Genomic DNA, 27,487 nt, shown 5'->3' with positions numbered 1-27,487 from the left:
GAATGAATTGTATCATACCACTGGTGTGTATGCTTGTTCATAGTCTGAACCTCTGCCTTGTGGACATCGCTAACTACCATACAAGGTTTATGGGGAATTATTTGTCCTTGTTTGCCTTTCTTTTATCTTAAAGACCAACTTGGCATCTTAAGCTGTTTCACTTGGATGCAAGAGTTATGACTCCCAAGTTTGATTTCTTGCATGGGCTTTTAAATCTACTTGAATTGCATAAAGTTGTTTCTAAGAGTCCTTAAATTGCAACACTTCTTGTAAAGTTGATGGTTCTGATCCTTGTGAAACTTAAGTACAATAGGATTTGTAATCATTCATCTTCTTTGATCTTAGTATATAGGAAGATGGCTCAGAATCTTCTTTTATTTCAACTGAGCCAGTTTCTTCTGGAATGGTATTACCCATCTCGGCATCTCTTGACTTGTCTTGTGCCTTAGTGTTCTCCTCCTTATCTGTGAATGTAATAAATATTTTGTTTGGTCCAGTTACAGCGAATGACCAGATGTTTCTGAATTATCATTACTCTTCTGAATTTTTCTTTTTTAAAGATTACATCTCTGGCTTTTACAATTCTTTGTTGGACAGGACAAAACAACTGGTATGCCTTGCTGATTCGCAGTATCCAACAAGTATGCACTGAACATATTTCTTGTCCCATTTTGGTATGTTAACATATGTCTTACTGCTGAATAATATCAGACATCAAAAGTCTGGTTTCTTCCCTGAGAAAGCTTCCTGTGGCAATGTGTTGTTGAAAGCTTTGGTCAGTGATCCATTAATAAGATAAACTTCAGTGTAGGTAAATGAAATACAGCTTGCTTTCTCCAAAATCATTCCATTATATCTCTCTGCTACACTTTTTGTTCTGGAGTGGGGCAAACTGTCATTTGATGTTTGACTCCTTTGTCCCCTAAATAATTTTGTCAATCTTTCAATTGCGTATTCCTTTCCATTATCAGTTTATAAGACACAGAGTCTTTCACCTGTCTGATTATCTACCAATTTCTTAAAAATGCAAATAATTTCAGGCACTTGGTATTTATTACTGACCGTGTACAAAAAATCTTTCTGGAAAAATCTGCACTCAGAGTTATAAAATATTTAGCTCCCCCAATTGATGTGTTTTGATTTGGAACACACAATGGGACAGCAGAAAACAACCAACAGTAGCTCTCTCGAAGACAGAAGCAGAGTGTAGGGCATTAAAATCCGCCTGTCAGGATGCACTTTGGCTGCACTAACTGCAAATAGAAATATCCCCTTTCCCAAAAGAGGGGCTGATTAAACTGTTTTGTGATAACAAAGGTTCAACCAATCTGTCAAAGACTAGTGGATACAAAGGTTGCATTAGACACATTGACACCACATATCATTTAATCATGGACAAATTTATTCAGAAGAAATCACAGTGGGGAAAATTTCAACAAACAGAATGGTTGCAGGTATGATAACAAAGCCACTGCCAAGAACCAGACATCATTTAACACAAAAATTTGGACTACGAGGATTAAGTACTGAGAAGCATCACTTCTAGTTGGGTATTGGAAGTCATCATTTACAGGGTGACAATTACTGAGTATATGAAATAAAATTGTTATAATTCCAAAATCCTCTTAGCTCTAGAAGTGGAAGGTGAGAAGGAAAATCAAATTTGCTTAACTTCTAGGCATATGATGCATGGCGTGTTGGCAGCTCCTTTGTATCCGATGCCATTAGCCAAACATTTCCATGATTCTTCCAGCAGATCTGATTGTAGGTTTTGTAATGTTCTGTGCCATAAATTTGCATCATTAGACAAGGATGCACACTTTGTTTCAACACTGTGATCACTTGGTCAATCCATTTTATACATTCTGCTGATTAACAGTGCTGTCACTATCAATTTCTTCTCTGCATCATGAATGTGACAGCATCTATCATCACAGATGATTGAGTAGCCCTGTTCCACTAATTTTCTTACAGAAAGCAAATTTGTACTCGACTGAGGTACATCTATCTCTCTAATGTTTGTCATCTCTCTGACTCCTAGTGCTCTCAATCTCTCAATATGCATGCAATGTGTTCCTTTTGTTAGGTAAATTTTTGTTGTTAGCTATTACCACTTGTGAACTGAACAGTGACATAGTAAAATTCAAATCACATGGTTGCTTTTACATATGTGCAGATGTACCAGAATCTACGTACTAGTCTTTGCATATGGCTTCAACTGACACTGATGATGTTAAGAATGTCTTATAACTTGTTTCTTCCATGGTATATGTTCCACTCGCTTTGTTTCTACGTGACAGTTCTTCACTGTGTGTCCATATTTTTTGCAGTTGTAACATTTTGGTACTTTAGGACTGTAATATGGGTTATTGTAGTTTTCCTTTTTATCTAGTTGAAGAGCTGTATCACTGGAACTTGAATTGCTGCATGCATCATCCTTTACTTCCTGTAGTAGTTTATTTTTAGTGGACTCTTTTGTTGTCAGCATCTTGGAATTTTCTAAACCCGTTATCATTGGTTTGTACTCATTAGATAACCCAGCTAATAAAATTCTTGCACTTTGAAGTTAAGATCATTTAATTTGTTTGACATGGAAATTATTCTCAACACATATTCTTCCATGCATGAACAGTTCTACAGCCTTGTAGTTAAGTGTTCTCAACAATCCTATTCTTCAGTCCTCATAAATTTGTTTTAATTTATCTCATGCTTGTTTCACAGTTGACATGCTCTGTGGATGCACATAAATAGCAGGGTCAACTAATAAGATTATTTTGGCCCCTGCCATACAAGTCTCGTAACTTCACCTTAGATGTTGCCCTTTGTGTGCTGCCACAATTGTTCATGTTGCAAATAAGTTTTCATTGCAAATTTCCATGTGTTGTAGCTTTCTCTTCCTTTTAGTTTTTTTGATTAATGGCAACCAGTTAAAACTGATGGAACTCATGATTTCAGTGTTCTGTATTTGTGTCTTGAACTGAACTTTCTTGATGTAATCGAGACTCACATAGTTCTCCCCCACCCCCCTCCCCCCTCTCCTCCGCAAATAAATTACTGTTTTTAGGTAATATTGACTAACTACATAACTGGGCCCCATAACCTGTTATTATTTGAGTTCTAAATGAAAAAATGGCTATAGTCTGAAACTGAGTAATAAACTTTCTCTCTACACAGAACGAATGTTGACATGATCAGTAACAAATTGGAATTAAGTAAAATAACATACACACATCAAAAAACGTTTTGCATCACCCCAGTTCCCAGAACTCCTGAAGATAGACATTGACTGTGGATATTGTATCACACAGTCCGTTTGACTGTTCTGAGATGTCACTAAACTCTCCCTATTAGATAGAGGGGGTCCTACAGCCAATCATTTCCAGTCATTCCACTAGGAAGTAGGTACACGGCTCATGTTGTATGTAGTTCAACCATGCCTACTGTGGTTCGATTGCGCCCACATTGTTACTTTGTGCCAGGAAGGGCTCTCAATGAGGGAAGTTTCCAGGTGTCTCGCAGTGAACCAAAGCAATGTTGTTCAGACATGAAGGAGATACAGACAGAAAGGAACTGTTGATGACATGCCTTGCTCAGGCCGCCCAAGGGCTACTACTGCAGTGGATGACTACTACCTACAGATTATGTCTCAGAGGAACCCTGACAGCAATGCCACCATGTTTAATAATGCTTTTTGTGCAGCCACAGGACGTCGTGTTAAGAACCAAACCGAGCACAATAGGCTGCATGATGTGCAACTTCACTCCCGACATCCATGATGAGGTCCATCTTTGCAACCACGACACGATGAGCAATAAAAAGGGCAGAAATGATGTTTATGTTGATCTCTATTCCCAACAACATGCCTAACGGATCACTCAGGATTGGCATCACATTCTCTTCACCAATGAGTGTTGTATGTGCCTCCAGACAGACAGTCGTTGGAGACATGTTTGGAGGCAACCCAGTCAGGCTGAATGCCTTAGACACACTGTCCAGCAAGTGCAGCAAGGTGGAGGTTGCCTACTGTTTTTGGGGTGGGGCCAATGTACGCCACTGGTGGTCAAGGAAGGCACCTTAATGGCTGTGCGATACATGAATGCCATCCTCCAACTGATAGTGCAATCATATCGGCAGCATATTGGTGAGGTATTTGTCTTCATGGACAATAATTTGTGCCCTCATCGTACACATCTTGTGAATGACTTCCTTCAGGAAAATTCCATCACTCAACTAGGGTGGCCAGCATGTTCTCCAGACATGAACACTATCAAACATGCACGGGATTGATTGAAAAGGGCTGTTTATGGATGACATGACCCACCAACCACTCTGAGGGATCTACACCAAATTGCTATTGAGGAGTGTGACCAACAATGCCTTGATGAACTTGTGGATAGTATGCCATGATGAATACAGGCATGCATCAATGCAAGAGGATGTGCTACTGAGTATTAGAGGTACCAGTGTGTACGGCAATCTGGACCACCACCTCTGAAGGTGTCACTGTATGGTAGTACAACATGCAATGTGTAGTTTTCATGAGCAATAAAAAGGGCAGAAATGATGTTTATGTTGATCTCTATTCCAATTTTCTGTTCAGTTTCCGGAACTCTTGGAACCGAGCTGATGCAGTACTTTTTTTTATGTGTGTATATAAAAAGTGCCTATAGCAATGAAACCAAAGGTGAATTTTCTAGTTGAGGCATTGATTCTAACTTCCAACATTATATTACACTAACATGAAGTAAATGTTTTTGGAGGATTATCATTCAGTAAATCATATCTTATCAGGTGTAATAAAACATCAGACAGAGCTGCTGGGTTTGCAGCAACATTGTTGGTTGTTTTCTGCTGTCCCATGAGATTGCTGTACCTTGTGACATAAACAAGAAACCAATGATTGATTTCCTATCTCCAGTGTCCCGAGCCCAGCCGGTATCAGTGTATCTTGTGATTTCATGGTCCTTATCCTTAGAAAATTGCAGTTTGAAATCTTTCATCCCCTTTAGATATTATAGGATTAGGGTTTGCATCAAGATTCTTAGTTGACCAGTTATCATGGAATGGTAATTAAAGCTCTTGATGTGTATTCTGGATGATTAGTATTCAGATATATGTTCAAGCATACAGATTTAAATTTCTGGTCTTGTCTTGAAACTGACTGAGGCAGAGTCCAGGATGGTTTCCTTGAAAATGACATGGCTGATTTCCTTCCCATCCTTGCCTTATATCATTTTTGGCTGCCCCTCTAATAGCCTTGCTGTGTACAGGATGTTAAACTCTAATATTCCTTCTGTCTTCTTTAGGATGTGGAAGTAAAAGAGCCAATAATCTCTGTTAAGCTACAGCCTAATTATTCTAAGAAGTCAAAGAAGAATTGATGTTTGTTATAACCTATCATTATCTGTAAAAACAATTTTAGTTATTGTAGTTAAACATGAGAGTAAACAATTGCTTCAAACAGTCCCAGTCCTAAATATCAACTTTCTTTCTATTATTTTCAGTTTTAATATTATTTTGGTTCGTGAGTAACTACAAAGATAATTTGTATGTACTTAATCACGTCCGATAAAAATTATCATTTGTAAGCAGCGGCTAGTATTCCATTTATGGCTGTACAGCTTTTTTTAAATGTTTAAAGCTTTATGTAACACTTCTCACTGTCATGGTTGTTATATGTAATCTGAGTTATACTATTATTTCATAATGTTTTATAAAATTACAATGTAGTTTCATTTTCTCAGTCAGTATGATCTTTTATTTTAGAAACCTCATTGAGCATTATCCCTCCACAATTGTAAACATTAGGCTCTTACCTCACTACTAATATCAGTATATAATTTATTCTACATTGCATGCACCTCCTTTGTCATTTTTGTACCCTTATGGTTGTGTGAACATACTCTAGTCGTATCCTCCTGTAAATACACCAGACTGTGCTTTAAAACACTGTTCCAAGTCCATATGTACATACTCAAATTGAAATGTGCAGCGTAGTTCCCTACATCCTAGCTTCGTAGTACTTCATTACTCCTGATATCCTCAGTTTGTAGAGATAAAGTGCAAATAACAGAAAACACTCTTTTTCGACTAAAGATAAATTCTTGGACTAAAGAGAAATTATTTAATTGTAAGTAAATATTCTGTGAATCGAGATTATGTAATTATTATGATTTTTTATTTCCAACTTGAAAATTAATTCATCATAAAACAAATGTCTCACCATCACTTATAAATTATGCTAGAACTTCCTGTCCATGCCCAGCAACTATAACCATAGCATCATCTCCATTCTAGGAAATTCTGAGCAATATTTTTACAAATGCAACATCATTTTACAGCTTCTTGCAGTTTTTAGAAAACAGCCAAATGCTTTATGGAAACAACAAACAGAATCACATATGTTTTGTATTCATATGGATCATGGGAGGGATGATTGTTGAAATACCTCAGTGCTCACTGTAATTAGTCTGATTTTCTCTTCATGTTCCCTATTGGATTGATATGACAGGGACTTTCAAATATTCCTAGATTCCTCACTTAATATTGGTTCTTGAAACTTATGCTAGTGGGATAGTTGACATCTATCTCGAAGCAGCTGCCAATTCAAGTTTTTCAGTATTTCAGTGATTCTTATGTGTGACTCTACAAATCTGTGACCGTTTGTACTGTACTGCCTTGTATAAATTCAGTAACCTTGATGTTTGTATTTTTATAATCATCTCACACACTTGCAAAACATTCTGGGATGGATACACAATTATTTTGTAAGCAATTTCCTTTGTAAACTGACTACATTTTCCTCACCTTCCTACCAGTGCACTGGAATTTGCCATATGCCTTACCTACAATTGAGCATTTATTATCATTTCATTTCATGTGACTTCAAATTGTTACTCGCAGGTAATTACTTGGATTGACTGATTACAAATGGGATGCATTGATATTGTAGTCATAATATCCAACACTTTTGGATAATTTTGTGAAGTGCACAATTTTACATTTATAAACATTTGAAGCATGTTGGCACTCTCAGCACCACTATGAAATCTTATCCAGAATGGATATGATATTAGTAGAACTTTTTTTAGGTACTACTCTGTTATGGATAACTACTTCATCTGTAAAAATTCTGAGATCACTGTCAACATAACCTGAAAAACGTTAATATACACTGTAACAAGAGCTCTTGGGTGTACACTCAGAAAGTAGTGGTCTACATGTACCATAATTGAAGAATAACCTAAGTTCTCATCATCAGACTTACTGATGGACTGATATATGGAAGTGGAGCATTCTCACTGTTGGTGCTTTGACTCACTGTTGCTTGCTGCACAGAACACAATCCCATGTTTATTGCTCCTGGGAAACAGAATTGTCCACAAAGCTGACACTGTGCCAGAATGTAATATTTATGCCATTGCTGGTGCCCCTGTATCTGGCAGTCGCCATCTCTGCTAGATCTGCAGTATCACCTTTGGAGTTTGATACAGATGCCCGCATTTGTGGCTCTTTCTGATGGGTGTTGGGAGACTGTTAAACAATGTGATGGCCAGCTGCAGGCTATCTGAATGTCTGGATGTGTGTATAAATCGGTGTTGATATCTGCCAGGGACAGCACAACAGTATGGAGGGATATTGAAAGGAGAAGACATGACTGCTTGTACTTGATTCAGGCCTTCCAGTGGAAGCAATAAATCCAGATCCTTGGGAAACCTGAGTGAGCAGCATCACATCCTATGGTCTTGTGGTGGTCTAGTAGCAGGTTGCAGTGGTAAGACCAAAAGGAATAATTGAAGTGTATTGAGTGAGGCACCCTGCAGTGGTCAACATCAGATTGCAGTGTTCCTGGATGATGGCTGCTGTCAGTGGTGGCTACTGTGCTTTCTGGAATTTGTGTAGCTGGTAGAAAGAAATGTATAGATGGCCACAGTCACAAACACATTGCCAACAGAATATGATGCTGAACATCCAAGTAACTGTGTACATAACTGTGCAGTTCTGGGCTGGAATGCCAGGGCCAATGACTGGTTTGAACACTGTAGTATTCACAGAACATGTTCCGATTGGAGATACTTGGAATTTAAATCAAGCTATACATAGATTCAACCTTCTGTGACCTTTGAACTGCATTACCCAGCCAGTTATAAGAGGACCTACAATTGAACATGTATGGCAAACTGTGGCTCTACTTGGAATTTTTCACATTAACAATCTTGCCTGCTCTCACTGTTCATAAAGTTTATTTGTGATAGAAACATATTCTTACCGCATGATTTGTATTCTATAACCATTGTATAGTATGACAGATACAAAGCCTACAGAAAGAGAATGAACATTTGAATGATGGAATGGACAGTTCATAATTTTGTGAAAAAAAAAATAAAGTAAATGGCACAAGGGAGTTTTGAATATTGCTCACCCATTTTACAGTCCAACATCGTGACCACTTAATCACGTCACTGCAGCATTCTATCTTTCCTCATTATTAAACTTGTTAAGCTGGTACTGTTCACTGTTTCTATTTTGCTTCTTTTTTCATATTTCAGTACACCTTCTTCCTCTTTTCATGCTTGATCTGTGTCCAGTTTTTGATGGGCTATCCACTGAGCCATCTTACCACTAAATCTGAGAGGGGAGCAATGGGGAGTTTCCCTTGTCAGAATTAAGTCTCATATTTCACTTGCCTGACTCTGTGTTACAGTGCTAGGATTCACACAGTCTCCTGTTCTTTCATTCCCTCTTTCCCTTTTTCTCTATTTGTTTGTTTTACAGCAAAAAATAGATGCATCTGTCACAACAATGCCACAGCTAAAGTGGAAAAAAGACTATGAACTAGTGGCACAAACCCAAGTATGCATTTCTGTCGCAAAATGTAGGCTGTCTGTTTTCTTGCAAGAATTCAGCATGTCTAATGGTTTTTAATTTTTTTTATTTTTTTTATTCATGATGCCTATAATTACAGCAGTATTATTGTGCTTTTTAACAACCAGTTACTATTTTCTTCCCCTTCTGAACTGAACCTACATCTCTAGTGTTCCAGCTGATTGTTAACATTATAGCAATATCCAATATTTCATGAACTAATCAGAGTAGTAGATGTATCTATAAAGTTTGTGACTTTTTAGCAAATCTCTAACTTATTGGATGTGCATTTAATCAGTCTTGTCCTTAGCTGCATTTGCAATTTATCTTTCTTAACTACTTTAATTTCCGCCTGTAAATACTTCTGACATTATTTCTGTACTCTTCTATTCTACCTGCATTCCCACTCCAACTAAGTTTAGAATCTTCAACTAACACAATTTAGTGTTGAGATAATTGACTCCTGAAATCTGAAAGTACTAGTTACTTTTAAGTTACCTCTACAATCATGTGGGTGCTTATAGATATCATTCAATACTGTCACTTCTTATTTTCATTGACTTGATATTTGGATCTTTGGAAGCATCTATCTGCAGATTACACTTTGCAGCAGTTTATTTGGTCTTAACATATTTTGAAGCAGTACCAGTGAAATGCAAAACAGTTATTATTTGAGTGATATTTTTTTCCTTCTTTTCTTTTTGTTTCTGCATTTTTCTGTTGAGACATAAGGCAAAAGGTGCATGACATTTTTGCTTTTCAATGTTTCAGCCCCATTCATGCAAAAGAAAATGCAGACTGCATCACTGGTTTCAACATTGTGTGGTATGTTGGAGTTGGAAAAAGACTAAAGACGTGATTTTTCCACTGTCATAGTTATTCCCCTTTATCATTTCTGTTCAATGATTCTGTGTTTCTATTTAGAAATTATTTACAAACAAATTTAAATTAAATATTTTTTTGCCTATTAATTTAATTAATATTTATTTGTGTGACTTAATTTTCTTGTTTTAATTTAATCTGTAATAAGTTTTGTTTTTTGTTGATGGTACATATTCCAAGAAGACAATATAAAGATCACTAACTGCATGCCACAAACCACATTCTTATCTTTCCACTCTCTTTACTGAAGAACACGCGCAGTGATGTTTCAAAAAACCATTTCTCTTCCATGGCTTACAGGAATGAGACCTCTTTGTAACCAAACTCTGTTACATAACAGATCAACAACATAAATTGTCATGCAAATAATGATTTTTCCTTAATGTTTGTCAAATTTTGAACTTGTTTCAGTTTCTGTAATAATTTTGGGATATTTTTGTTGTAAGTACTGAATTGAAGCAAATAAATTCAATTGAAAGTGGAATGCTTTTTTATAAATATTAAAATATGAAGTGATTTTAATAGCCTCGTTTAGCTTCATTCCTGGAAAATAATGTTATATATAATGGGATAATAGGAACCCTGTGGCAACAATTTCACTTAACAAAAGTATGCTACTTACAGACATAAATACCTGAAAAAATGCAGTTTTTAGTGAATAGAATTACCAAAAACATCTCTTAATCATTATGCAAATGACATAATTGTTGGCTCTCCACATCTGCATTTTCGTTCACCTAGCAGATCACAAATCTTCACAATTTGATAAATCCCTCCACAAATGCATATTTATTTGCAATGCTGCATGCATTGATGAAGAAAAGTCTTCTAGTCTTGTTTTGAGTTCGTGTTTCAAAAATTCCTACCGTGACCATGTTTTTTATATTTCTTTCTTAGTAATCATTATCAGAATTGATTGTAGCTCTCCTTTCTTCATTGTATTCACATGTATAAGTTTTATTTTGAGAGACCCAGAATTAAACTTTGTTGTAATAAATTTTAATTAAAATTGCTAGTGTTAAGATGTAAGCTGCCAGAATTTGGAAAAGTGGATTAGTTCAAACTTGAGGTAATACAGGGGTTGCCATAAAATTTGTTGTTGAGATGATAACATAATAGGAGATTCCAAATTAGGACTTATATACAGAGTGATATTGCTAAATGATGACAAACTGCAATTGCGCGAGGTACACTCATTTGAAGGTGGAGATAAAAGATGTTTGTCAGTGTAGGTTTCAATGATCAAAGTCCCCCTCCATAGCTGAGTACTCAGTGCATGCAACTGGCTGTGATTCCTGTCCATGTTGGGGATTTTATCTGTTCAGGGACTGGGAGTTGTGTTTTCCTCATTATCATCAATGCACAAGATACTGAAGTGGTGTCAAATAAAGGTGCACTAAGTGGTCAAAGAACCCCAGATTAGCTTTCCCAGATTATCATTTTGTTTCATTTCAATGATTAAAAGCACACATGAGAAGACAGCAGGCAAATGAGAATTTTCTGTCTGTGCTAGTGTTTTAGCAGCACACTTGAGAGGGCAGTGAGCAGGAGCACCATCATGTAGTAGCCACATCATCCTTACCACTAAAGGCATGTAGTCCCACCAGGGGGTCTGTGTCACTCACACTAAGTGCAGATACGCCTTGACTGTGGGGTATTGCAGAAGGATAACTGGTTCAAAGAGATACTCGCCAATAATTTCCATCCACACAATGAAGCTGAACTGGTGCTGGTGGTTTGCTCCCAACAGACTAAGGGAATTCTCCTTAACCCAAAAGTGAGTGTTGTGATGGCTGATGATATTGCCATTAATGGTGGCCTGTGCACTCAACCAGTGACAAAACAGTTGCCACAGTGGCAAGTCAATAGGTAATAAGGTTTGCATGCATTTTTAGTGATATGGATAGTGGCAGCTGTGATGGAGAATATTCCACATGCTTCCCTGGCTTACCTCATGTTGGTGGTCCACGTGCCTGGTGCTGATATCAGGGTCACTGTCAAAAGATCTTCCATCTCCACCTTCGCATGGTTGTAGAATACCCCTGAGTCCATATGAACGTTTTTGCTCCTTATCCCCTCTGCAATATTTTTTTCATGCGGTTTGTGGCCATTTATCAAAATTATCTCTCTCTCTCTCTCTCTCTCTCTCTCTCTCTCTCTCTCTCTCTCTCTCTCTCTCTCTGTGTGTGTGTGTGTGTGTGTGTGTGTGTGTGTGTGTGTGTGTGTGTGTGTGTCTGTGTCTGTGTGTGTGTGTGTGTGCGTGTACGTACACTTAAGACCCAGTTGAAAACCTCAACTAAGATAGATCAGAACAGTGAAAATGTAGTCACATATTCATTTTTAATTTGTAAATTTACCAGTGTCTACCTAGCAGTTATAAAAATGCTTTTTACTTTAGAGATAATTTTCCTCTGCTTCTTCAGTATTTACACTGAAACCCCAAAGAAATTGGTATAGGTGTGCATAGTCAAATACAGAGATATGTTAACAGGCAGAATACAGCACTGCAGTCGGCAACACGTATATAAGACAACAAGTGTCTGGTATTATTGTTAGATCAGTTATTGCTGTTACTTTGGCAGGTTATCAAGATTTAAATGAGTCTGAACATGGTTTATAGTCAGCACACGAGTGATGGGACACAGCATCTCCAGGGTAGTGATGAAGTGGGGATTTTCCCTTACGGCCATTTCATGAGTGTATCAAGAATATCAGGAATCCAGTAAAACATCAAATCTCTGACATCACTGCAGCTGGAAAAATATCCTGCAAGAATGGGACCAATGATGACTGAAGAGAATTGTTCAAGATCTTCTGTCACAGAAGTGCAACCCTTCCACATATTCCTGGAGATTTCAATGCCGGGCCATCAACAAGCATCATCATGTGAACCATTCAACAAAACATCACCACTATGGGCTTTTGGAGCCACAGGCCCACTCATGTACCCCTGATGACTGCACACTACAAAGTTCTACACCTTGTCTTGGCCTATCAACACTGACATTGGACTGTTGATGACTGGAAACATGTTGCCTGGTCAGACGAATCTCATTTCAAATTGTGTAGAATGGATGGATGTGTACAGGTATGGAAACAATCCCATGAATCCATGGACCCTGCATGTCACTGGGTGCTGCTCACGCTGGTGGAGACTTTGTAGTGATGTGTGTATTGGAATAATAAGAGACCCCTGATATGTCTATATATGACTGTGTGACAGGTGAATGTATGTAAGCCACCTGTCTGATCACCTGCATCTGTTCGTGCCCATTGTGTATGTCGACGGACTTGGGCAATTCCATCATGACACTGCAACACCCCACACATCTGGAACTGCTACAGAGAGGATCCAGGAAAACTCTTCTGAGCTTAAACACTTCCACTGGCCACCAAACTCCCCAGATATGAACATTATTGAGCATATCTTGGATGCCTTGCAACGTGCTGCTCAGAAGAGATCTCCACCCCCTCATACTCTTATGGATTTATGGACAGCCCTGCAGGATCCATGGTGCCAATTCCATCCAGCACCTCTTCAGGGATTAGTCAAGTCCGTGCAATGTCGTGTTGTGGCACTTATGTGTGCTCGCTTGGGCCCTACATGATATTAGGCAGATGTACCAATTTCTTTGGCTCTTCAGTGTAGGTACATCTATGTATACTATTCTTAAGACCCCCAGATATAAAACTATAATTTTCATAGGTTAGCAGTTTCTCTGTCTTTCCATCAATCCCTTTTTAATGAATGAGTCAAAGTGAAACCACAAACTGTTTTCTGGAATAAAAATTGTTGTATTTTCTGCTTTGCTTCAATGTTTGACATGTACTTCTTTACTTTGCAGCAGCAAGTGAGCAAGACAATCTCACGCCTGTAGGTAGTCCTATTGTTCTTCAAAGGAGAGGGTCGGTCTACGGAGCCAATGTGCCTATGATAACAGGTATCTGCAGTACTCAGTATGATATGAAATTATATGGTGGGCTGTGTATTCTATTCTTGAAGACATAATGTTATCACTAAAAAAGAATACAAATAACTTTTTAATTGATATAGGAATATAATTAATACTTTCATCCAGAGGAATTTGTAGAATATTGTGATGTGTTACATTGTAGTGTGGAATGAACTGTTTCACCTGTTACATTTTTTCAGAGCTAGTAAATGACAGCAATGTGCAGTTCCTGGACCAAGATGATGATGACGATCCTGACACAGAGCTTTATCTTACACAGCCTTTTGCCTGTGGTACTGCTTTTGCTGTTAGCGTCCTTGACTCCCTTATGTCTACTGTAAGTACCAGTCTGATATGTAGCCATCTAGTGTTCTTCATGTTAAGGTCTGGCAAGCATAATTTTAGAATTTATGGATGAATTAAACCAAAACTTTTTGCTAGCTGAAAATTGTCACTCTCTAGATGACTTGTATGTTATTCAAGAGCTAACCAGAGAGTAACTTACTTAATAAAATAAAAATAAAAAAAAAGATGAGAGGATACATTTTTATAACATACATAACTCCATATAAATTAGAACACTTATCTTATTAGTACACCAGCTTGTTAATTCCATTGTCATAAAATATTGCCATCTGATACTTCAACTACGAATGGATACATCCATGCACTTCCTCATCATCGCCAAAGCGCTGTGTTGCAAGAGCAGACCTTTGCATGTGGAAACAAGTGAAAATCGCTCAGAGCAAGACCTGAACTGTGCAATGGATGACCATAATGCTCCCATGCGAGACCATCCAAGTTCCATTAAGTTCTAACTGCTGTGTTGGGTCAAGCATTGTCATGAGAGGGAAAACCATGGAATGCAGCTTTCCTCAATGCTTTTTCTGTTTCAGTCTTCTTAATTACTGTAAAATTCTGCACTATCATTATTTATTGTTTGACCACATTCTAGGAAATCCATCATAAGCATGCTCTCTCTGTCCCTAAAAAACAGCTGCCTTGATATTTCTTGATGACAGTGTTTGCAAACAGTTCCTTAGTTTCCTGGTAGAACTCATGTGATTCCACTCCATACACTGTTGTTTTGTCTCACAAATCATGAAATGTGTCCAAGACTTGTCTCCTATTACATCACAATGTAGAAGTGCTTCACCATGTTCATTGTAAGCCTCAAGAAATTTCAAAGCAGCAACTGTGCAATGCTTTATGTGGTCTTCTGACAAGAGCTTTGATTCTCAAGTGGCATAAGATCTTGCATCACAACACTAAACAACAAAGTTCATGAAATTTGAGAAATCTTCACTGAGAGACCCACAATTGTGAAACACTTGTTTTGCAAATCTTTTTGTCTATTTTCTCCACCAGTCCAACATGCTTGTCTGCTGACTTCATACTTCCTCGTGAATGTTAGTGCAGCCATTATTAAACATGATGCACCATTGTCTCACTCCAGTTTCACTCATTACATTGTTTCTATACACTTACAGAGTTCCCAATAAATTTCAATTGATCTCAGGTTTCTGACAAACAAGAACCTAATAACTGATAACACTTCACAGCTTGAAGGGATTTTCTATTGCAGCGCACATTTTAAACATTCACAGTGAATGTAAGGTACAGTGAAGCGACTCTAACAGCCTCTCCTGTACAAATGTCAACCTCACCTACCCGAGTTGCAGCTAAGGATTGCTGCACGGTACACCCTGTTATTGCTAACGAGGCTCTGACGACCGAGTGTTTCCCGGGATAAGGAAACGCCCCCTATCAAGTGCCAACGGTCTCAAAGAGAGCGGATGAGCGGATAGAGGCGGGGCACTCTCTTGTCCTTGGAGTGAGAAATTGCTCCTAAAGGCGGAAGAACTTCACAGTCAACGGCATAGGATGGAGAAGGCAACGGGAAACCACTCCATTAAAGATCACTCAAGATATCCCAAGAATCAGTAGCGCACCATGCCAGAATCTTCTGTTAAACATAAATCCGGAGTAATAGTCCCCCAATCGGATCTCCGGGTGGGGACAATGGAAGGTCAGGCAAAGTTGAAGAATACACTAAAAATAGCAACATGGAATGTAAGAACACTCCTCCAATGCGGGAAATTAGAGAACCTCAAACTAGAGATGGACAGAATGGGAACAGACATAATAGGAATATCTGAGATGCGATGGCCTGAACCAGGAGACTTCAGATCAGGAAATTATCGTATCATTCATACAGGTACTAACCAAGGAACAACTGGAATCGGTGGAGTTGGAATAATTCTAAAAGGAAAACTCGGGAATCTAGTCACAGGATATGTGCAATTTAACTCTAGGATAATACTAGTCAAAATTGGAACTAAACCAAAGAACACGGTAATAGTACAAGTCTATATGCCGACATCGGCAGAAGAAGACGATGTAATAGAAACAGTGTATGAAGACATCAACAAAGTTATAAATTATGTTAAAGGTGAAGAGAACTTAATTATAATGGGAGATTGGAATGCTAGTGTTGGAGAAGAGAAAGTTGACGGAATTGTAGGGAAATATGGTCTAGGAGATAGAAACGAAAGAGGAAGCCGGCTAATTGAATTTTGTGCCAAAAACAAGTTGGTCATAGCGAACTCCCTTTTCAACCACCATAAAAGAAGAAGGTACACGTGGAAAGCCCCAGGAGATACTAGAAGACACCAAATCGACTATATATTAGTAAAATCGCGTTTTAAAAACCAAATCAAGGATTGCAGAAGCTACCCGTCTGCGGATATTAATAGTGATCACAACCTTGTAATGATGAAATGCTTACTCAAACTCAAGCGATTAGAGAGAAAAACGAACAAAGTATGGAACAGAGATAACCTAAAGTCTGAAGAACTAGTGATCCCTTATGCACGGAAAACTGATGAGATGGCATCAAACATTATTCCCGGGAGTACTAACGAGGAGTGGAAACAAATCAAAGAAGGCATACATAAAGCAGCAGAAGAATTTATTGGGAAAGCCAAACCTGTAAACAGGAAAGAGTGGATAACACCTGAAATAATTTGTCTAATGGAAGAAAGAAGACTATACAAAAATGCCTCTGACGAGCAAAGCGAAAACAAATATAGAAAGCTTAGAAACCAAATAAACAGAGAATCTAGGAAAGCAAAAGAAAATTACCTCAACAGCATTTGTAAAGAGGTGGAGGAAAACATGGTTAAAGGAAAAACTGACTTGGCCTACAGAACAATAAAACAAAACTTTGCTAAACGGAAAGTAAAATCTTCAGGAACTATAAAGAACAAAGAGGGCAAGGTACTATTTGGATATGACACGCTGAAGAGATGGCAAGAATACATTGAAGAGCTATATCAAGGAGACCCTCTAACAGATAATATGATAGAATTAAGCGAAGAAGTAGAGAAAGAAGAACTAGGGGACACAATTCTGAAAGATGAATTTGAAAAAGCACTAAAAGAACTACCAGATAAGAAAGCGGCAGGTGTTGATGATATACCTTCTGAACTAATTAAGAAATCAGGAGACAAAATGAAAGCTACATTACTGCAACTCATACAGAAAATATACAAAACAGGTGAAGTTCCTGAAGACTATCAGAAATGCATCATATTCCCCATACCTAAGAAAGCATCTACTATGGACTGTGAAAACCATCGAACACTCAGTCTTCTTTCACACGCATCAAAAATTCTAATAAGAATAATTTTGAAAAGAGTTGAAAACCAATTGAATAGCACTCTAAGTGAAGACCAATTCGGTTTTAGAAGCGGTGTAGGGACGAGGGAAGCAATCTTATCTTTAAGACTAATAATTGAGAAACAAATTTCCAAAAACAAACAAGTATTTATAGCCTTCGTAGACCTCGAAAAGGCATTTGACAATGTTGTATGGCCAGAAATGTTTAGAATTCTGAAGAAGGCTGGTCTGAAATATAATGATAGAAGGATAATCTTTAAAATATACCAAAATGAAACAGCCTTAGTTAAGAAGGAAAACAAAGAAGAAACAGCAAGAATAAGGAAAGGAGTGAGACATTGATGCCCACTATCTCCAGTAATTTTCAACGCATATATCCAAGAAGCAATAGACAAAATAAGAGAGAATATTGAAGTAGGAATAAAACTTAACGGAATGAAAATAGATATGTTGCGATATGCAGATGATATCGCCATAATTACAGAAAGGAAAGAAGATTTAGAAGCCGCACTCAATGAAATGGAAAACACCTTAAAAGAACAGTATGGAATGAAAATAAATAAGAAAAAGACTAAAGTGATGGTGAGTGGCGCCCTGAACTACAATGAACCCATACGAATAACAATAAAGGGAGAGAAACTAGGGCAGGTTACAGAATTTAACTACTTAGGTAGCAAAATAACAGCAGATGGAAGGAGCAAAAGTGACATTAAAAACAGAATACAACTTGCCAAAATAGCATTCAAAGGAAAAAGAAACTTACTGACGAGTAGAAATGTTAGTTTAGACGTAAGAAAGAGAGTCATGAAAACCTATGTGTGGAGTACAGCCCTTTACGGATGTGAAACTTGGACTAGTGGAAAAGAAGAAAAGAGAAGATTAGAGGCATTCGAAATGTGGTGCTACCGGAGAATGGAAAAAATCAGCTGGCGAGACAAGGCTACAAACGAAGATGTCCTCAGAAGAGTGAAAGAAAACAGATCTCTTTGGCGAAATATACAGAAAAGAAGAATAACCTTCATAGGTCACATTTTACGGCATAACAATTTCATTAAGAGAATATTAGAAGGAATCATTGAAGGAAGAACTCGCCGAGGACGACCTAGATTAAGCTACATTCAACAAGTAATAAATGACATCGGGTGCCAGACCTATGCAGATATGAAGAAGAAAGTTGACAAAAGAACGGAATGGCGTGCTGCTGCCAACCAACCTGTGGGTTGATAACCGAAGAAGAAGAAGTGAATGAAGCAGAGGCGACATGCTCTGCGAGCAATGAATGAAGCAGGGTCAACGTGGCCTGTGAACAATCACAACCTTGTATGTAATAAGTCAGTAGACATTCTGACATCAAGGTAGGGATGCTAGCACCATCTTTCACCATGCAGAGGCAAAACATAAGTTACTCTCTGTATAGCCCTTGTATAAAGTGATATTTTCATGTGTTTACCAGTGGCCACTTACTTTTAAATCCGTTGATGTGGTTCGCTCATTAAGATAGTCTGGTCCCACTGTGCATTTTCTCTCCTGGTAAACATGTTACCTGATTATTTTTTGTACTGTGTCATATTGTTACATTTTCTACAACAAAGGATAGAAATCTTTTCTTGCAGATAATTTTCAGTGACAACCACTTCAGCTGTAATTAAAATAAAACTATTAATATTGATTCAAGCATTTACACATACATTAGTAAACTGATGTCCTATTACCTAAATGCAGAAAAGCTGCTAATTTAATAAAAGGTGTCAGTTTTTAATATTAATGTTGATACTGCTTCAGTCAGCATTAAATCCTTTTGACTATGCTCTAAAGCAGGAAATATAACTGTGTTATAGGCATTACAAAATACTTTTTGCACATTTCTGAGTGCAGGAGTATTCAACAAGCTCTCATCTGACTTTATGTAAGAGATTATGAATACCTACCAGTTCAAAAGAAAATTCCCCCTTGTTTGTGATGTTATAGCTCCTAAACTAGATGTCACATCTCCTAAACTGTGTCTCATACAGTGATGTGTTTCTACAGGTACATTCAGTAGTGTATGTGGCTACAAAGAAGTAATAAATTAAAATGCCCTGCCTGATGCTAAAGTTTTACTGCATGGACAGCAAAAATGTAGTAAACACTAAACTTTTTTTCGTTTCATTATTTTTTGCAGGGTGTCAGTGATAAAAAGTTTCAAAATGTTTGAAATTATACATAAAGCTTATTGGACATCACTAAGTGCTTTTGTTTTCAAACTCAGCATGAGCTGTAGTCTGGATAATTTGCACACCATGAGTTGTACAACGTCAAGACATATACAGATTCTCTAAGTTTAATACCTAACATGCTGTGTCAAATCTTAATGACAACTTTTGAAAATTTTGAATTTGGTCAGTAATTATATAAAAACTGAAAATCAATTTTTTGTTGTTCCTGGAAGCTGTTAGATAGGCAGCCTAGAACTGGATCCAGGTAACTTTTGTAGTGATTTAGCAACACAGATAAGAACATTTTTTTAGTATTGTGATACACTAAAAGTATTAATTTCAATTAATAATCAATAGGACATTTTAACTGGTAAGATTAGGACACAATGCATTGGTCACATCCATGTGTGAAAGCCCCTCTTTTGTAAGAAGTTCTCCTAGCTCTACAATAGCGCATTTGACAGAATGGTTCATACAGTGTTTACCATACCACTGAAAGAGTTACACAATATTCACATTGGTGTGACAAGCATTCTCAGTGATGTGCTTGACTTCGTTATCAATCGTATAATTGAGCTTATGGTCCAAACTGTTGCTTCCACTTTCTACTGTAATTACATTGTCTCCTTTTCCAAGAATAGTTCAAAAACTGTTTTGTATTTAAATTGTTGAGTTGTCATCACCTATTGCAAACTATGAGTGTGCTTAAAACATTTGCACACAGAGCTCACACAGTCTCAGATTAGATAGTTTGCCTACAGACCTCACTCACTGAAAGACAGTGTTCAGGGAAAATGGATTTTCTACCTGGCCGATTAACAGGGTGCTATTAGTTAAAACCAAGAGCCAGAAAATGGTTAAAGAGGAGAACACACCAGCAAAATCTTTAACTTTTCTTCCTTTTTATGGGCATTATTTTATTAAAGATAACAAGAATCCTCCATAGATTTCAAGTGAAAATGGTTTTCCATCCCCCACTTGACATTGCAGACCTTGTAGGATCATTAAAGGATGAATTGTTATTGTAGAGGGCCAAAATTTACAAAATACTTTGCCAGTTTTGTATGGGTTATGTAGGTCAGTCCACAAGCACTGTGGGGGGGGGGGGGGGGGGGGGGGGAAGGAAAAAAAAAAACGCTGCACTGAACATTAATACTGCACTCACCTTTTACATCCAAGCAAGTCAGCTATTGCCAAGCATTATAATTCCATTAGACATTTGATGGAATCTGATAAAACAATGATTCTGGCACACAGTAATGTCTTTTTGGGACTCCTTTATTAAAGAATCTATGGAAATAAACTTGACAGACAATCTGATGAACCTCGATAGTGGCTAGCCATTGGACAGTACTTGGAACCCCCATCATCTTCACGATTTGCTCTAATTGTAGATGACAGACTCTGCTGATGACTGTGGTGAGCAGTAATGCAGTGGCCAGCTGAGTTCTGTGGTTCCACCAGTGACGACACTGCCACCAGGTAGTGTGGTCCATCTGTCAACTTGATTTTGATGCATGTGCATAATACCCACAGCATGTTATTCATTGCAGAATGGAGGATATCTTTGTCGGTCTTCAATGCCTGAGGAAAAGTGGCAGGTTCCAGTGTGAAATATCATGAAATGTATTGATGGCAACTGGCTTCGAGCCTGAAATTTGTTGGAGGATGAGCAGTGATGGTTTTCTCCATTACATATGAAACATTTTTACAAAACCTTCCTAACAAGCTACTTTTTCTCCTTTGTCCCATGCCAATTACTTTGTTATTTTTAATAGTGGGAGTTTCACTGGCAGCGTAATTTCTTTTTCTTAATGTTTTATGGAATTCTTTTTCTTTATACTATTATCAATGATGTCCAAAGTTTGGATTGTGTCTTATGCTTATCAGCAGCACTTAATATTTCACCTCCAGAAGGAAAGTCTGGGAAGCAATTCTTTTCATAATTTTATAATTTTCGTAAGTGAAAGTTTCTTCTATTTCTTCTTCAGTAGGGTTATTGTACTGAAATTTCATATTACCCTCTCTCACTTTCAGTGTGCTGAATGCTCAACGATAACATTCCAAGCCTTCTAACATGTGATTTTTGTAAAATTATTAGTAATATTTTTTTTTACCACAATATATGGGCCATAATATCTAAGTTGCTGAGAAGAGAGATCTTAACACATCTCATTTGTTAATTTAAATTGGCCTACTATATCAATATACACTCTGTTAAACAGATAATCTTGTTTGGATTTTTAGACATATTTCAATCAGAATGCACTGACACTCATCCGTTCACTAATAACTGGTGGTGCTACTCCTGAGTTGGAGCTTATTCTGGCAGAAGGTGCAGGCCTGAGGGGAGGTTACAGGTATGTATATGCATTAGTTTTGATCTTTTCACTTCAAAATTATTGTATTCGCTAAGTAAAAATGGAAAAAAATAACAAAAATTAGTGTTAAATTCTTTTCAGCACTGTATGCTAATTTAAGCTTCTTAATTATTTTCACATTTGCAGTACTGCAGACAGTTTATCAAACAGAGATAGGTGCAGAGTGGGTCAAATATCATTGTATGATGGACCTCTAGCTCAGTATGGTGAGACTGGAAAGTATGGTGACCTGTTTGTAGCTGCACTGAAGTCATATGGCATGCTTTGTATTGGGCTGTACAGGTAGGCATACTTTTAATTAGTAATTATTTTTGACATTATATGTAGTTTAGCATTTGTTGCATAAGTTGCAACTGTGTCCCACATTAGAAGCATTTTTAGTTACTTGTACCTTCTTTTTCTTGCATTAATTTTTTCTTCCATAAAATAGTGTATATTTATGATTTAACTGTTTTTTATAGTTCCATACATCAGTCAGTAAAAATGGAACCTTTATAGGATCACCTTGTTGTTCATCTGTCAAAAAGTTTGTCAGTCTGTCTTTTTTTCCAACTGTTAAAATCCCCTTTTTTTTCAGGAATGGGTAGATGTATGAAGTTGAAATTCATGTTAGGTACTAATGTCTAGACTCCCTTGGCAATGTAAAAAGTTTAAGCTTCTAAGTCACTGCAATCAAAAGATATGGCTGCCATGTCACTTATTGTGGTACTTACAAACTCAGTCATCAAAACCTATGGGTAAAGTATTTGTATACATGTTGAGGGCCTGATGGCCTAGCAGTAAATCGTGCCAGGAAACCGAGGCATGAAGGGATCAAATCTCAATCAGATGACAGATTTTTTTACTCTTTGTTGTTAAGCTAGTCATCACATCTGAACAATCTGAGGAGTCACAAGGAACAACATGGTTCAGATACAACATTAAACGGTATGTCACATTTCCCTAGTTGGATAACTGAGATGGGTTAGGGACATAATTGTTGCCAAAGTGGCATCCAATAGAAAGACCTGCACCAGGCTGCAGAGCCACATAAAATTATCATTATTTTATCTATATATGAATATAATAGAGGGAAACATTCCACGTGGGAAAAATATATCTAAAAACAAAGATGATGTAACTTACCAAACGAAAGCATTGGTGTGTTGATAGACACACAAACAAACACAAACACACACACAAAATTCAAGCTTTCACAACCCACGGTTGCTTCATCAGGAAAGATGGAAGGAGAGGGAAAGACGAAAGGATGTGGATTTTAAGGGAGAGGGTAAGGAGTTATTCCAATCCTGAGAGCAGAAAGACTTACCTTAGGGGGCAAAGGACAGGTATACACTTGCACGCACACACACATATCCATCCGCACATATAGAGGCACAAGCAGACATATGACATATGTCTGCTTGTGTCTGTATATGTGCGGATGGATATGTGTGTGTGTGTGTGTGTGTGTGTGTGTGTGTGTGTGTGTGTGTGTGTGTGTGCGCGCGCGAGTGTATACCTGTTCTTTTATCCCCCTAAGGTAAGTCTTTCCGCTCCCGGGATTGGAATAACTCCTTACCCTCTCCCCTAAAACCCACATCCTTTCGTCTTTTCCTCTCCTTCCCTCTTTCCTGATGAAGCAACCGTGGGTTGCAAAAGCTTGAATATTGCGTGTGTGTTTGTTTGTGTGTCTATCAACATACCAATTCTTTCGTTTGGTAAGTTACATCATCTTCGTTTTTAGATTTATTATCTATATACATATATAAGTTTGTGCAGAACTCTCAGAACTCAAGCCCTATTCACAGTTGTCCAGTTTTTCACCATAATATCAGCATGCAAGACACTGCTAATTTTCATCCATACATATCAGTTTATAACTATCCTGTCATATTTACCATGTAATATATTTCTGAGCATTATTAGAGTTATGATTAAGTCTTTTTGTCCCATATCTCAGGGACTAAAATAACCACGTTTTAGTGGCAGGTACGAGCAGTGATGTTAAGTGTATTTACTGCCTTCACTCTACATTTATACTGCTAAAACCACTTCATTATGTTTAGGAGCAGGTATTCTTTATGCCACTATCATTTTCATCATTTTTTTTTGTTCCATTCACCAATGACGTTCAGGAAGAATGGCTGTTGGTGAACCTCTGTATGAGAACGTATTTATCTGATCTTACTGTCATGTTCATTTCACATGATATGTTTAAGAAGTGGTAGTATGTTCCTTAACTCTTCCTGGAGTATATGTTCTTGAAATATTAACAGTGAACCACCCCATGATGTATAGTAACTTTTTGTAAAATCTGCAGCTGAATTTGGCTGGGTCCTTACATGTTGTTTTCGCACTTACTATTTTTTATTTATTTAGTCCTTCAAATCCTATAAGTATAGAATATATACAAGGATATTGGACATGGTTAAGTATTTACAAGAAAAAATACAGTTTGTATTGCAATCCTAAGGAGTAGATATTGATGTAATTTAGCAAAGATTCATACATACAACAAACATTACAGGCAATATACCAAGTAGAATATTAATAATACTAAAGGAGCTAATAACAAAATATATGACTGTTCCCTGGATCTACTTTATTGTGTATAAGTCCTACAATTTTCTGTCAATGATACTTCCCTACATACAACAAAGTCATTTTGAGATGGCCCCAGGGAGGTCATCCAGTGATATCCTCCATCCAGACGTAACAAAAAATGGTTACAGTTTACATATATATGCTAGTGGAGTCTCAAGAGCCATTAATTGGACATCTTGCAAGTGCAGAGACCACAGAAAATATGCTACAGGATCTCAGGATCTTTATGCTCATCAAATCAATATTGTAAATATAGTGAACATCACTGTCAATTGTCTTTACTTTTATTATGACCACAAATAACCTATGAGATTACTTCACAAACAATTGCAGAACCTGCATAACTTTTCAGAACTGGAAGAAGAAGAAATATTCCCCATGTGGAAAAATATACTATGGAAGAGAAAAGTGGAAAAGTAGACACATTTGCTAGAAGTTCAGATAATGTGCATCTTGTCACATAAAATTTCCTCTTTCCATTCAGCTGGTTTTTAAGAGTTTTAACAATAGCAGCTCGGTTATGAATGTTGGGCATAAACAATTTGTGTCCTGCAATTACTTATTCATCTAAGAAAATATGTATATGGGGAAGGCGGCGTGGGGGGGGGGGGGGGGGGGGGGGGTGTCAAAGGTGCTAGACCAGTCAAGCATGTGAGAACTATTCAGAAGAAAAAATTTTCTCTTGATTTCATTGCATGCCCTCCACTCAGCTCATAATCCATTTGTAACTGTTAGTATGATCTGGAACATTAAAAACACTTTTTTCATGTTTGCTGACAAGAGAATAAGACATCAGATGTACTGAGCATGAGAACAGGTAAGCATTTGTGTACATGAAATAATAGATGCACAGAATGGATTTCACACATCATATTGGCAAAAGATTATACACATAGTGAATAACAACTTGCAGATTTTAAATTAATAACATATTTTCCAGAAATTAAGATAAAGCTAATACAACACAGAATAGAGCATTGCCCTTTGAACCAGTTGCATCCTTCAACATAAAGACCAACCCTTCTGCACCACTCATTGCAGCTCTGCCATCATGCTGCATTTATATTCAGACATGTGAAGCAGAAAGCGGCTCTATGTAAGTTGAAAGGGGATCGAGTTATAAAGTTTTGTTTGTTGTCTCGTCTGATTACAGGTATCTTTTACTGTCAATGTAAGTTTGTGAGAAGTTAAATAAATATTATCAGGACATCTTACAGAAATAACAAACACTTATCAGACACACTCTGTAGGCACCATATCACTGCCAAACTTTTAAAATGAATGAATTGGTAATAGACTGACAAAACAGAATCAAATCTTGTACTCTACATCTTAAAGAGTACTGTGTCAGCAGCTCTTTTGAGGTATGCCACATTAAGGAATTTTTATTTATTTATTTATTTATTCTTCTGTTGTACAATGTACATTGTATGGATGTCACCAGTGGTTGATACAATTGTTCTTTTTAAATAAAACACATAGATTCTTACATTTTTGTAGTTATTATAATTAGTCCTATTGTATTTCCACTTATGTCATTTGTTGTGCATGTGAATGTACGTATTTTCGGTCAAAAAGGGCTAGAGCATGAAAGATAGTGTAAATACTGCTGCTATTGTGTGTTTCTGTGCTCCATCCATTGATCTTCTGTAGGTGAGAGGTTGTCTTTTCCTTATTTTACTTATTGCTCCATCCAGGAATTTCGATTATTGCTAAATAATACATGTCCATGGAAGTAAAGTTATATATAATGTGTTCAACGATATTATTTTGCTACGAAGGGTTATTTTAAATATCCGTATACAGTAGGACAACTGCATATTCATGTAAGAACTCTCTATATGCTTTACAGACAACCCTTATTTCATAAATGTTAATTTGGAATTGAACATGCCAATTGTACAAATTCTGTTTGTGCTACTATCAGTAAATGCTTTAATGCCAGCTAAGACCGTTCATATATAAATTTTTATTTGAGGGACATCCACAACTGTTGTGCAGTATGTTCATGGTAAACAAATCCAATACACATGTAAAACACTTAATGAAGTCTTGCATGACAGAAGCTGCAATACACTACCACAGTTATGGGTGCTTAGCCCCATCATCAGGAGTACCTGAATTCTAGCAGTAGTAGGACACAATGTCCAGGCCCAAAAAACTAGTAGAAAACATCTACTGTAGGTGGACTATCAGATAACTTCCCAGATTGTTGCTGCAAAGAACCCTGACTTTCAATTGTGGCCTGGAAAAATGCCTCTTGTCCCAAAATTGCCACGAGGAGTGCACGCAGTTGAACACTGATAACAGCATGTCTGTGTGACCCATATGGCTATGGGAAATACTTCCTTTTCAATACAGTTTCATACTGGCACTTCATGAACAAGTCATGTGAGTGGCTTGAAGAATTACTAGCAAACAGAACATAGTATGTTATTCTGAACTGAAAGAAGTCTTTAGACATAACAGTTTTCTTTAGTTTCACACAGAATTTAATGCGGATGCCTTGCTTCTCTAACTCTACCATCTCAAAATTCACAGACTGTGTGACACAACATTCTACTCAATACAGCACTGAACAATGAGTAACAGCATATGACAATGGAACTTACAGTGGTTACACATTAAACACTGATGTGTGCAGGGATTCCAACCACATTTCACTCCAACACACTATTGATGCAAAATTAAGAATGTTCTGGAATTTTCTGGACAGATCATGTATGTTCCATAGTGTTATGATCATAAATAGCTTTAAATGTTGGCCTACATGATTCTCTCCATTTAAGGTTGGCTATCATTCTTATTGCTCCTTTTTGTAATTTGAATAACTCATTAATGTTTGGTTTGGAGGTGCCTCCCCATAAAACTATGCCCTAACTTCCTGTTGAAAAGAGTAGTACTTAGTATATCATTTTCACAATATTTCAACAATGGAAAACCC

The 27,487-nt window shown here is 37.3% G+C and overlaps 1 protein-coding gene across 1 annotated transcript in view; it reads left to right on the top strand.

Annotated features, from left to right (window-relative positions):
- The window catches only part of LOC124552186 (calcium-activated potassium channel slowpoke), an 881,186-nt gene that overhangs the window by 800,998 nt on the left and 52,701 nt on the right, over positions 1-27,487 (top strand). The window contains exons 22-26 of the mRNA XM_047126498.1: positions 9,637-9,690; positions 13,593-13,688; positions 13,901-14,037; positions 21,824-21,936; positions 22,084-22,239. Coding sequence (XP_046982454.1) covers positions 9,637-9,690; positions 13,593-13,688; positions 13,901-14,037; positions 21,824-21,936; positions 22,084-22,239 — 556 coding nt within the window. The remainder of the gene's footprint in view (positions 1-9,636; positions 9,691-13,592; positions 13,689-13,900; positions 14,038-21,823; positions 21,937-22,083; positions 22,240-27,487) is intronic.

Source organism: Schistocerca americana, chromosome 1, assembly GCF_021461395.2.
Source record: "Schistocerca americana isolate TAMUIC-IGC-003095 chromosome 1, iqSchAmer2.1, whole genome shotgun sequence".
Lineage (NCBI taxonomy): Eukaryota > Metazoa > Arthropoda > Insecta > Orthoptera > Acrididae > Schistocerca > Schistocerca americana.
Note: the sequence above shows the minus strand (reverse complement) of the source record. Positions and strands in the feature narration are given on the sequence as shown.